At 44.7% G+C, this 13,439-nt stretch overlaps 1 protein-coding gene across 1 annotated transcript in view; it reads right to left on the bottom strand.

Moving 5' to 3' along the window:
* pou2f2a (POU class 2 homeobox 2a) overlaps window positions 1-11,773 on the bottom strand; it is a 77,774-nt gene extending 66,001 nt beyond the window's left edge. The window contains exon 1 of the mRNA XM_079521904.1: window positions 11,575-11,773. Coding sequence (XP_079378030.1) covers window positions 11,575-11,674 — 100 coding nt within the window. The 5' untranslated portion in view covers window positions 11,675-11,773. The remainder of the gene's footprint in view (window positions 1-11,574) is intronic.
* Between the last annotated feature and the right edge of the window lie 1,666 nt (window positions 11,774-13,439).

Here is a 13,439-nt window from a genome sequence, read left to right as displayed (position 1 = left end):
CTCCACCCCAAAACAGCACTGACCACCAGCTAAAAAGAATAAGAGGTGGGGTGGATGTCGAGGGACAAAAGAGGTGGAATCCAATCTAGTTGGGGGAGCGCCTTTTTATTATTGGCCGTTATTAGCTAAATGTATCGGCCGGTGGGAGGAACTAGTGAAACGCGCGCAGATGCTCAAACGTGCACACGTGCAGTCAAACACACACACACACACACACACACACAGAGTTAGACGTGTGCACGCCACGCACTCACACAGAGGTGAACGTGCGTGCAGTGCCAGAGACAATTGACAGGGCAATACAAAGGACACATCTTACTCTGTGTGGTTTATTCAATGTCAGCCGTGTCACCGTGCAGAAGTCCCCCAGGTGCCCCAAAGCGGGAAATGACATTTCAGCAGCGTGCATATACATGCAAACACGCGAGCAGGTAAACACAACAGCGCAGGAGAAACCACCATCTAGTGTTACACACACGTGCACGCCCTCAGCCTCCTTGGTGAGCTCACAGGGAGTTTTGCAAGTTTGCAGCAGCACGCATAGATAAGCTCCTCTGTGTATCATTTATCCATTTGTAATGTACGTACCCCTCATACACAAACACAAAGAACACATACTGCTTTATTAACATTTCTTCAGCCATGTAAAAAAACAGAAAAGATTGCAGAAAGTGCACCCACACAAACACAAAAGTTGCATGAGTGTAGCTACTGTACACACACGTGTGCGCGTGCAGGAACCCTGTAGCAAAGCCCCCCCAGTCTGTCTAATCTCTATAAATGTCCTATAGTGGTGAATAGGCAAAAGCTTTTGCCAAGGCTGCCCTGCTAACACTTAACATACTGTAGAAGGAGGGACATAAAATCACACACTCACTTCATTATGTTAAAGCCTCCTGTCAAGGAGGAGAAGAGCGGCCCCCTTTCTCTCGCTAAGAGACGTTGTGTCTATTCAGACGAGCAGGGACTCATTCATGGAGCCAAGCAGGGGACGGGACCGCGCCGCCTTCGGCTCGGCACAAAAGAACACACACACACACACACACACAGACACACACACACACACACACACACACACACACACACACACACACACAGACACACAGACACACAGACACACACACACACACACACACACACACACACACACACACACACACACACACACAGCTCTCTCCTAATACGGCTGAGCAGAAGCACACACGCAGACATTCACACTGAGACACACTCAAAAACACATACGTCGAAAGCGCATGCAAGAAACACAGCAGGTCATCCATGCCCGCAAGCATGCGCAAACGTACCTTTTAACGTACACACACGTGCACGCCACGTGCACAAACATCTCTGAAGACATACATATGTGTGCCGTCACGTGCACATGAAGGGACGTCAACATAATGTGCATGGCATGCTCACATCAACAAAAACACACATCAGCCCGGCACATGTATCAGCAGAAAAAGGGCACCCCCCCAATCTCTCTCTCACACACACACACACACACACACACACACACACACACACACACACACACACACACACACACACACACACACACACACACACACACACACACACACACACACACACACACACACACACACACACCCTATATGTGTACAGTGTGAAATCTAATTATTCTGCTTAATTAGAAGGTGAGCAGCAGCCCTGACCTTAGATCAGCCACTAATCAGCTGAATAGCCCGCAGGCCTCCAGCCAGCACCCCCCTCCCTCTCTCTCCTTTCATTCCTTTCCTTCTTTTTCTCCTTCCTCCTCCAGCCATTCAGTCACAGTGGCACGCGGGGGCCAAGGCGAGCGTGTCAGGGCGACTGGGGGGGTGGGCGGAGGGGTTGGGAGGGTGGAGATGGATGGGATGGATGGAGAGATGTAGGAGAGCAGGGAGAATGTAGGGGAAGGAAGGAATGTGAGCTATGAGTCCATGTTGAATAGGCACAGGGTCCTTTATAGGCCCGGCTCAGAAAGGAAGGCTATTCGTTAGCTTGTTGGACAAAGGCCTGGGCCATGCTGAGTGCATTCGATTAGGAGAGTGTTTTTTTTTATACATTATACCGTGTGTGTGTGTGTGTGTGTGTGTGTGTGTGTGTGTGTATATATATATATATATATATATATATATATATATATATGGTCCATGTTCCAAGGCCATTGAGACAGCACACATTCGTCGTAAAGAGGTGTTGCACTCTGAAAATAGTCGATCTCAGAGGATCACGACGCAGTGCATCGCAACACGTTGTGAGCTTGTTGTACAGAGGCTATTTTCAGCTCACCACACCAGAGTGTGACAACATAAATCTTTAGTGAAGCACAGTCAAGTATGAATGTGTAACGACACAAAAACGTCACCTAGCATAAAGTTAGGTAAATACGTCGTAGGTACAGTGTTCTGACCTCTGACTCAATTAACACACTTTGACAAAGGTTATGTACTCAATATACTGTATGCATGTGTATGCATGCACTTTTTCACAGGTATCCCGTTTGCCACCAAGCTTTTCAGTTGGTAGCGCCACCACAAATTAGGTAGCACCATATTTGTCTTTGTATAGCGTGGTATTAATAATAACCTTAGCATGCAGCCCCCACACCGGGCGCCATTTATTTATGTAGCAGTTTCCACCATTAAAGGTTTAAATCATAAAAAACCCTGGTTGAACTAGTCGAAATATATAAACACAAGTCAATAAAGTCAATACTCCACACACAGAAAGTTTTGTATTGAAAATGAAATGCAGTTCAGTTCAGTTATTTCACATTTATGTCCACCCCACTTAACCCATTAAACTCCACTTCTGGTTTTCACAATAACAATACTTTTTTTGCGATCTCCTTGTGTTTCACGCATGTGCACTGCCATTCACTTCCTTGTTGACGGCCCGACTAAAGTGGCTCATAACGCTAAATCTACAGCGCTCTCCATGGTTTTGATCAAAACGGCAATGTTCTGTCTTCATTTCTGACTTAACCTAGCACCTCGTTTGGAATATAAACGCTTCTAGAGAGAGTTTAGATGTGACAGAGGGACGTAATAATGGAAGATTATGTCTCCCTGTTTTGGGTGGTAATGGCACTCTAGCGCCTTTATTCTGAATATTCCTGGGCAAAGAAAGTGTTAAATACATACCATATCTATGTAAGCATGCAACAGACATGCAACACAGACAATGAAATACATACTGTATGAAGATATTCGCTCCTACACATATGACACACACACACACACTTCGATCATAAGGAAAGTAATTTCACGCTATTGTCATCGCCCGCTGTGACGATGTGAGTCCAAAATGGCCCCCCTCTTGTTGGACCGAATATGGTCACCTGAACTCTGCTTACCCTCCCCTCTCTCTGTCCATCCGTCCATCCTCCCAACCAGCCAGTGCTATCATTGTTACCGTGGAAACGTTCATAGGCCATTAGACACATATAGACAGAGAGACATCAAGGTAAACACTATTCTCTCTCTCTCTCGCTCTCTCTCTCTCTCTCTCTCTCTCTCTCTCTCTCTCTCTCTCTCCCCCGGATTATGTTTTCTGGTTCTTTTTCTCTTGCTCCCTCGCACTCGGCCTCTTTCTGCTCTCTCCCTCACCAACAGTCATCTTATCCTTGCGGTCTTGATGGTCACAAAGACCATTAAGAGCTAAATTGGCTGTACTCAGGGACACAGGGTGATATTTGACTGGGCAGGCTAACTGTGTGCATCTCGTCGTCTTTGTGTGCGTGTGATTGCCAATCTCGTCCATGTGTCTAGCTACGAGATGCGGCCATTTGTGAGTGCATTTTCTGTATGGATGTGATGTGTGTGTGTGTGTGTGTGTGTGTGTGTGTGTGTGTGTGTGTGTGTGTGTGTGTGTGTGTGTGTGTGTGTGTGTGTGTGTGTGTGTGTGTGCGCGCGCGGTGCGGTGCGTGCACTGTACACGAGTACCAAGCATACTTAGTGAGTGCTTATTACAGGGGGGTGTGTGTGTGTGTGTGTGTGCATTACAAAAAACACCAATGCTTTCCAGATTAGCATGTGTGTGAGTGTTCATCTTACAGCACCTCTAAATGATAACTGTATGAACATCTGTCGTTCCGTGGGACTGAATTCGTACACAATTTCGAACATTACTTTAAACCTGTGAGTGTAAGAAATTACCCTAACATAAACCTATACTCACTTAAACCCTACACACTTCATTGACCAGGGTCCCGGAGGGGGCCATACTTGGTCCCCTCCGTTCACCTATTTTCACCAAATGTTTGCCTATTATGACATCATGCCCATAGGGTTTATGTGGCTAAATGGCATTTTACTTAAATTAAAATAGTTTCTGGATTGCAGATATACTGTAAGTGAACACATGTGAAGTGAAACAGTCAGAGATAGAGTGGGACTGCCGCGCTCTGAGGCCCGGACAAGGAGGTGGAAGGGGGTGTGAGAGTGAGGTGGCTTAATGCAATAAAGCATGTTGTATTGACATCTGTGTTGTGTCTATTGATTCCCCATTATGGCCCTAACAAACCCTCCTAGACGCTTTGTCATTGGCAATCACGTTAGCACCGGGACTCTGCGCTTGACGACACCTCCTCCCCTCACCTTTAAAAAACGATCCACACGCGCGCGTGCGGATATGGTGGCGTGCATGCGCAGGCAGGTGTATGAAGTATGAGCGTGTGCTCATGCAGCATGATAACATTCCTGCAGAATCAGCGGAAAGGAATGGGAAATATATGATACATGGCCATACGCTCGTGCACGAGCGCACACACACCCAGGCACTCCCAACATACACGCACACCCACATATGCATTTCAACGTCACGTGCACAAAAACGACCCATACAAAAACACACCCAAGCCCAAACCCATACACCCACACACACACACACACACAGTTGGAAGGAGAGTAGTCAATGCCGACCAATCAATAGCAGTGCAAGGTTAAGACCACTAACACAATGAACGAGCAGTGAATTCATACTGGTGGTGATAAAACACGCACGCCAGCTCGATCTATAATTGACCTCGACGTGCAATTATCGAGTCGTCTACCTGTCCGCCTAGGCCCCCTCAACCCTCCCTCCCGCCCTCATGCACTGGGCAGTTTGACATACAGAAATGTAGAGAAACAGAGAGCAGAGGGAAACGCACACACGACATATTTCTGTAGAAATGCTTCCTACAATTCACACACACACACATTTCCTTGGATATGCACTTGCTTGCACGACTGCACACTCTCACGTCTACACGCTGGAAAACTCTCGCACATCATAAGCATAAGCACACATGTGAATGCAGACTCTTACAGACTGGACACGATTTTCAGAAAAACGGCGTAAAAACGCTGCTAAGAAACTGCAGCTGCGCGCGCACACGCACGCACGCACGCACACGCACACACACACACACACACACACACACACACACACACACACACACACACACACACAACACACACACAACACACACACACACACACCCCAATTACTCCAGATATGTGGGCCTTTGCTCTGGCCCGTGTGCCTACTCTTGCCCAGGTACCACAGCCCCCTCCTGGGCACACAGAGGTGAGTAGCCAGGTTATGAGATGGAGGTAGTTATCGAGCTACAGAGTAGCCTGGTGTATGTATGTGTGTGTGTGTGTAAGCAAGCAAAACTAGCTTGAAGGCATTTTGCCTTGAACTTTGCAGTAAACTTTTCTCTGCACTGCAGAATAGACTACGCTTGAACACAATTTGATCTGATAGAACCAGAGTTCAAAAAAGAACAGAACAGAACAGAATAGAACAATAATAATGCACGATACATGCAAAACAGAACAGCACGCCAAAGCACAGGTGGACATGACAAAATCCACCCCTCCCAAAATGGACACACAGCTCTTCCCAGTACGGATTTGACAGCATTGAGTTTCATGTGAGCCGCAGTATCTCAGGAGAACTTCACACAGCGGTGTACATCAAATGAAAAAAGCATTTAGATTTCCTTTGTTCAGGTGGGGACAGCACGGCATCCGAGAAGCAGTGGTTACAGGTCCCTGTATATAACCAACTGGTCAACAGACAGAACACACGCACGCACTCACACATACCCACGCTTAAATCTCTAAGGCCGCCTATACAGAAGCACAAAAGCTCTGCTATCTATGGCTTTGTGGTATAACCTTATCCATAGTCTCAAGTAAAGATAACTGCAAGAGTTTACAGAAATTAATTTGCTTAGTCATTGTTGAGTCAAAACTCAGTAGTGGAGCTTTTGTTGGGCACCTTCCAAATATGGCCAAAATCACACTCAAACTACACTTCCCAGAGTGCAGCAGCAAAATGGCCTCTGCTCATTAGGAGCACCTGAAGAGGTTTAAAAGGGCATTCAAACAAACAGAAACCAGAGAGAAGACTGAAGAAGCTCCAAGTTCAGCCCAAAGATGCCAATGGTCTGTTAAATTGTTTATTTAGGTTAGGGTTTATGGTTTAACTACCATTTAAATTGGTTAAGGAACACCTTCATTGTGAGTGTGTTAACCCCTCTGTGTCCACAGTGTTTTGGAAATTAATTAATTTGTGCTTAGTATAACCTACAAAAGAATAAGACAATGTTAAAATCATTTACATTACTTTAAGAATTTAAAAGACTACTAAAATGTGGACAACTAATGATTCACCATGTTATAGGTTTAAAATGCCTAGTTGAAAAAGAGCTGATCTACAAGGTCTAGAATCAGCAATTTCTTTCTTTATTCCATTAAAATGGTTAATTTGCTTAAAATGACTTTAATAAATGAGTGTTTAAAAGTCATTAAAATTAGACATTGAATTGCTTAAAATACATTTAATTGTTTAAAAAACATTTGCTTGTTTAAAATACTTTATTGCTTAAAAACAAGAATTGTTGAAAGGAAAACATTTGATTGGAAGTGTTTAAAAATAATATTATCATTTGTTGATTGGCAATGTTAACCTTTTGTTTTCTCTGTAAGGAACTAACCACATGATTAATGAACCAACCAATCAACAAAATGGAGCCAACAGTTCAAACAAATCAAAGTTATAAAATAAAAAGTTGGATTGAATTGGAAATTAACTTGAGTCATAAACATAAATAAGACTTAAGTACCCAAAAGGGGTTTAAAAACAAATTAACTGTTCTGTAAATTGATCTCATATTGAACCTTTTGCAGGATTACAAATCTGTTTTATAAGGTGTACTGAACAATATAAAAAGCAGTGGAACTACAGAATTACCTCAAAATTAACACAAATCTCCATTATGATATGTCCCAATTGATTTCATAATCGGCATGATAACATTAATGCTCCCACACAGCTCAGTAAATGTCACGTTAACCACGTGAACCCATGCATCCCTACTATGCGTATGGCATAACAGGCGAACTCTCGCCGAAAAAAAGCTGATCTACAACAAGCTCGCAACATCACATGCCTCGTTGTGACGTGTGACCTTGTACATCGGCTATTTTCGGCGAACAGATTTCGTGTAGTGGAAAAGGAGGGGGCCAAATGTAGAATCGTCCGCAGGTCTTAGTGGGTTAAGGTGTTGCTGCAGATCCACTGGGGTCACCCTTGCTAAAAAACATACTCATAGTATCATAAAGAGCTTTGAATTATAGCATGCACAAAATATACAGTGTGTTTCAATGTGAGCGAATAATAACCGACAACCTACTGGCAGTGAGAGTGGCGAAGCAGCTGTAGGAATGTGTGTCACACTAAGCTGGTCTAAGACCAGTAGTCTGGGAGCTGTAGTGTTAAGGAGTCCAGCCGACAAAACCCCCATAAGCCCTCATTTTAGATCCAGTGTAGAGCTGCTGTCTGCTAGCCTATGCGCTTTAGACAAACTCTCCATCATCTCTCTCTCTCCTGCTCTCCTGTGAACCTCGCTCGTCCCTTCGTAAACTTTTGACACCACAGGCCTTAGCTCCCTCCAAACGTAAATAGTAAATACACACACACAGCAGAGGTGTTTAAACACGCTTCTCCACACACACACACACACACACACACACACACACACACACACACACACACACACACACACACACACACACACACACACACACACACACACACACACACACACACACACACACACACACACACACACACCTGGCCTCACATCAGGGAGATGTGGGGAGAATTGTGGTAACAGACTTAGCTAAACTGGCTTATGGGCCATGCCACGCCACGCCAGGCAAATCCAATTGAAAAACCACCCCGTCCACAGGGGAGCCAGACGGCAGAGGAGGAGAGAGACAGAGGTGAGAGAGAGAGAGACCGAGAGTTTGTTTCTTCAAATAAGCATTTTTGTGAATACTTCAGAGATGAGAGGGAGACACGCACAGATGGATGGACATACAGAGGCAGACAGACAGGAAGTGTGTAACTTTTTAATATTGTTGCTGTTGGGCAGAAACCTTGTATTTGTTTGCTTGTTGACAAATGAATGCACTATTTTATACTGTCTTATGACAGTGTCTCACTCTCAAATATAGCAAATATCGCCGATCTACAAGCTCACAGGGCATCAAATCCAGCTTGTACATCTGCATCTGAATTGGTTCATCTATAAAGACATTGCCCAAAACAGGGACGTCAGGTTGAAAGTGGTTCAGACTGTCTATGGGTTTTTGTGAATATTTAACCAATGAAAACTATTAACAAGAGCGACTTGTGTGACGAAATAACGAAATTTGATTTTTTTTAAAATTTTTCCTGAAAAGTAACGGATCCTGAAAATGAATTGGCAGAATTGAGTTTTGGACATGCAAAGTCCCCCCCCCCCCACCCCACCGTCAGCAACGATATATCCTCTGAGCTTATCGAGAAAGACAGAATTCTGTTATAGAGAGAGATAGAGCAACAGAGAAAGAGAAAGTGAGAGGAGAGAGACGGACAGACAGACGGGGGAGATTACAGTGTTGTGTACGGCGCACACTAGTCTTTCAGTGTTTTTACTCCTCCTCTCCCCGGGGACACGGGATGAAAGACGAAGGAGAGAGGAGGAGAGCGGGGGGGAGTTTGGGGGGGGGGGGGGGGTGGTTACGTTCACCCCTCTCTCCCGTTTACTTGTCTCGTGTGTATTGACTGCTCATCACACAAACACGTTTATAGAGGGGAGGGGGAAATACAACACTGCATTGATATCTCTCACACACACACACACACACACACACACACACACACACACACACACACACACACACACACACACACACACACACACACACACACACACACACACACACACACCTTTTCTTCCGTGGGTATATACCTTTGGAATTTATTTAGCCTCCTCATAGCTGAAGGTATAGCTTGGTTGGCCCCAAAGAATTTTGTCCCTGTAAATTTTCTCCATAAAAGTAAAGAAATGTCCATGCCCAGAATACATGCATTTCATGCACAATTACGCACACGCCGATTTTCTTTACAATCTCTTTCCTGCCATCCCTAATTGACTTCACTCCACTTCCTTCTTTTTCAAATTTAATTTATGTAATGCCCCCATTATACCCACAATTGCTCACTCAGTGGGTCTTTAGCTCATTCATTTAGTATTCAACTCTCCTTTTCACTCGTGTTATTGTCCCTCTCACTTTAATTTCTTTAATGACCTATACAGTACGACCACCCACCCACCCCCCCCCTCCTCTCGTCTCTCTGTCACTCACAGACAGACAGAGAGACCAGTGGTCATCCATGGCCTGTCAGGCCACCACCGGCGGCTCTCATTAAAATCTCAACCGTTTTTCTCCTGGTGACATGTACTTAAGGAGATGGCATGAGGTGCCACTGCACAGCGCAGCGTGAAGCCAGAGAGAGAGAGAGAGAGATGGTGCATATACTTAGGCCATCTGTCATTTGAAATGTCCGCTTGAGTGGAGGCGACTATGGGGACAGGACTATATGCTGTATACTAGGCACCTTCCAATCCTACACATTTATTTTTTAATTATATTAATTATATACAACTTTTTGGTTCTTGAAATAAATGTTTTGTAAAGCAGTCCATCCTCCGATATATTTAAACTAAACGTGATTTACAGCTCAGTTTAAAACATGTTCTAGATCTATTATAGTATCACAATGCCTGTACCTTGAATATCAAAGATTAATTATCACTGGCATCAGTATCAATTTACATCTTAATTTACATTAAATCTCCTGAAAGGAGATATAAGGCACATTTCCAACGAGACTTGTCAAATCAAAATGAGTAATATATATTCAAGGCAAAAAATGTCCCATGCACCAGATGGCTCTCCTGTCATTTTCTTTCTCTCTGTCAGCGTTTGGTTTATTTCAACAACAGCTGCTATACTAAGAAGTCGTCACAAACACAGAACTCACACAGGTTGTTGGAAATAGGAATCGCACAATTTACTGTAGCCTTTACTGTCCCCTCTTTACGCATAAATTATGCAATTGAATTGTGTGAATTCTTGTCTACTTTTCTTTTGCAGGAGGAGAGTGAATTCTAATGGTCCACTAAACCTTCTATACTTAGTAAAAAAAAATAATAATAATAATCACACCCATGTGAAGTGAGGGGTGCTCTTATCATCATATCATATACATCATCTCATTCTGGCCAATCACAATTTGCGCCCTCACTTTTGTCTTCAATGTTTCTGTTTACACACTTTTGTAACATATGAGTCGCCTCCACTTGCCTGGTTTTTCTCTATTCTGTACCAAAAATAAATCTACAAGCAAGCACAGTGGGCTTGTAGTAGCTCTGCTATTTTTGGCTAATGTCCCCCTGCATGGGGTTCAAGTTCAAGTGGTTCAAAACAAAATAGTTGGCAGTTTGCCACTATGTGTTTGCACCTCAGTCACCTGCATCTCAAAGTTCCCCCAATCCATCCCTCCGCCAGCCACTGTCTCTCTCTCTCTCTACCCCTCTTTGCCCTACGTGGCTTGAGCCAGAAATCGATCCGTGGGATCGATGAATGACCATGAATATTCTTCTTCCCTAGCCGGCGACGAGACGCGAGCGGGGAGAGACACGGGCTGGCTGGGCACAGACAGAGACAGACGGAGCGGCGGAGTGCAGACAGATGGGCTGATGGTCGAGATGGATGGATTGCAACAATGAATGGAAGACAGAATGATAACGAGAAGCTCGGAGATGGATGCTAATGAGCTAGATTTTACGCGCCTCCGTTCGTTGTTGGTTCCTTTGGTGGCGCTTTGCTTGGGGATTTCAGTTTGGGAATATTTTTTAATATCTTTTGTAATATCAAGATAAAGTAGATAGTTCATGTTATGGGATTGTATGTGTGTTTCCCCCTCACCATTGTGAGAGAGGAGAGGGGATGTGCATGAGCACTTTGGCAGGTGCAGCCAGCCACTGACAATAATAGGCAGCTTTTAATACTTGTTTTGATTTTTTTCTTCTCTGAAGCAAGAGTTGCTGAAAGAGTTGTGACCAAATTAAATATGACTCAAATCTTGTTTTGTTTTTGTAGTATTTTCATTTCATTTGTTTTGTTTTTGTAGACTGGGGGAACGGTGGTGGTGTTAAACAGTAAATGGTGTTACTCTTACCGGAGCTGGAGCGTGGAGCCAGCGGGGACTTGAGTCTCCAGGCGCTGAAGTCGGAAGCTGTTCTCTGAAAGACGAACGGCACCGGCAGGGGGACAAACATGGTCCGCTGTCGTGCGGGGGGGACGTTTAGTTATAGTCGCACTTTTCTTCTTGTCTCGCCCGTCGTCCCTCCGTCGTTCTGGGCCTTTCTTGGTGTGCTCTCCAGCTTAGAAAAGAAGTCGACGAGGTGAATGGTGATAAGACTTGACTTTTGGTTTTGCTGTTTTTTTGGAGGGTGGTTGGGGGGGTCGATTCGAACCTCTCCCAACATTCACATGTTTTTTTGTGTTTTGTTTTTTGTGCAAAGGTCCTTGTTTGTTCCCACGTCGCTTCTTTAAGTCAACTAGTCCTCACTTTAGAAGAAGACAACACACACACACACACACACACACAGACCGATAGGCAGGGGTCACCGCGGCAGATATTGCCCTCCGTAGTCAGTAGAGATCTAGTAGCCTATTCATCCACACAACACGCCGTGGTGGATCTCCCTCCCAGAACGCTGGGACGTGTTCGGTGGACCAGCTCCGCTTCAGCCGCTCTCCATGTCTCGTCACAGACAGGTGTGCGTAATGGTCGCGGGCTGCTCCTCTTGTTGTACTGCCTCGGTCGGCTTGGTTCCGCTTTGGGGTTTTTTAGGCTTGTAAAATAAATGTTTCTTCTCGTCTTCGCTCTCACGAGGGGGGAAAGTGTGTTTTTTTCTCTCACACACACACACAATGCTGTCCGGTGGGGAGAAAAAACTGTCTGGATAGTTCGTTGTTTCTTTTTTTGGTTCTATTTAGGATTTGGTTTATTAGCTATAGCTGGTCTGGCTACATATGTCAGTCGGCTCGCGATAACACACGCGCACGCAAAGCAGCATCTGTGCGGTAGCATTATTTCAATAAAAACACTAAATATTGAAATAATAAAGTATAAGGCTACGCAGGCACCTCCTGTCCTGTCTGACGTTCGCTCCTCCTCCAATTTCTCCACCGGCTGCCACTAATTAAATAATCAATATAAATAAATACATACATAAACAAATAAATAAATACGTCAATAAATAGCCTACACCTAGGCTATTCTCTCTACCAATAAATAAATAAATAAATAACCGAAAAATAAAGAACGCAACACGATACCCGTTTTTTTACGCGGTTGTGTCTTTTCTTTGGCTCGGCTCCGCCATCCGGCTGTTTGTGTGTGTGTGTGTGTGTGTGTGTGTGTGTGTATGTCTGTGTGTGTGCGTGGTATGTCTCTCTACGTTCCCCCCGTTTAATTTGGGAACCTCGGTGCTTTGCTCCGACGCTGCGCAGCCTGAAAGCGCTCTGACGGGCTGAACGGAGCAGAGGAGAGGCGAGAGGTTCCTGGCTGCACCCTCCTCCCCCTTTTTCCCTCTCACTAGCTACCCCTCTCACTATAGACCCCCCTCCCTCTATCCCCTCTGTTCTGCTCCCCGATTCCTTTTCCAGTGAAGAAAGAAGTAGGTAGCCTATATACTCTTTTATTTTGTTTTTTTACTTAAGTAAAAGTATTAATATCAAGATGAGGAAAGGGGATCCTATAGGAGAAAAGGAAGGCCAAAGATGATGAGGTTTATGGATGAGGTGAGAGAGAGAGAGAGGCAGGTGTCTGGATGGAGTGACCATGGAAGATATACAGAGAACAGAAATAAACAGATGATCCGCTATATGTGGGCTGTGTGGCGACCCTCACTGATGATGGGAATTAGCCGAAAGAAAGAAGTACCCCAATGAATATTATGTTGTAAGTAAAAGTAGCCCATGGGCAGTGGTTCTCAAACAGTGGCCCCGGGACCACTGTCCATTGAAGGGATTCCA

Source organism: Electrona antarctica (assembly GCF_951216825.1).
Source record: "Electrona antarctica genome assembly, chromosome: 15".
NCBI classification, from domain to species: Eukaryota; Metazoa; Chordata; class Actinopteri; order Myctophiformes; family Myctophidae; genus Electrona; species Electrona antarctica.
Note: the sequence above shows the minus strand (reverse complement) of the source record. Positions and strands in the feature narration are given on the sequence as shown.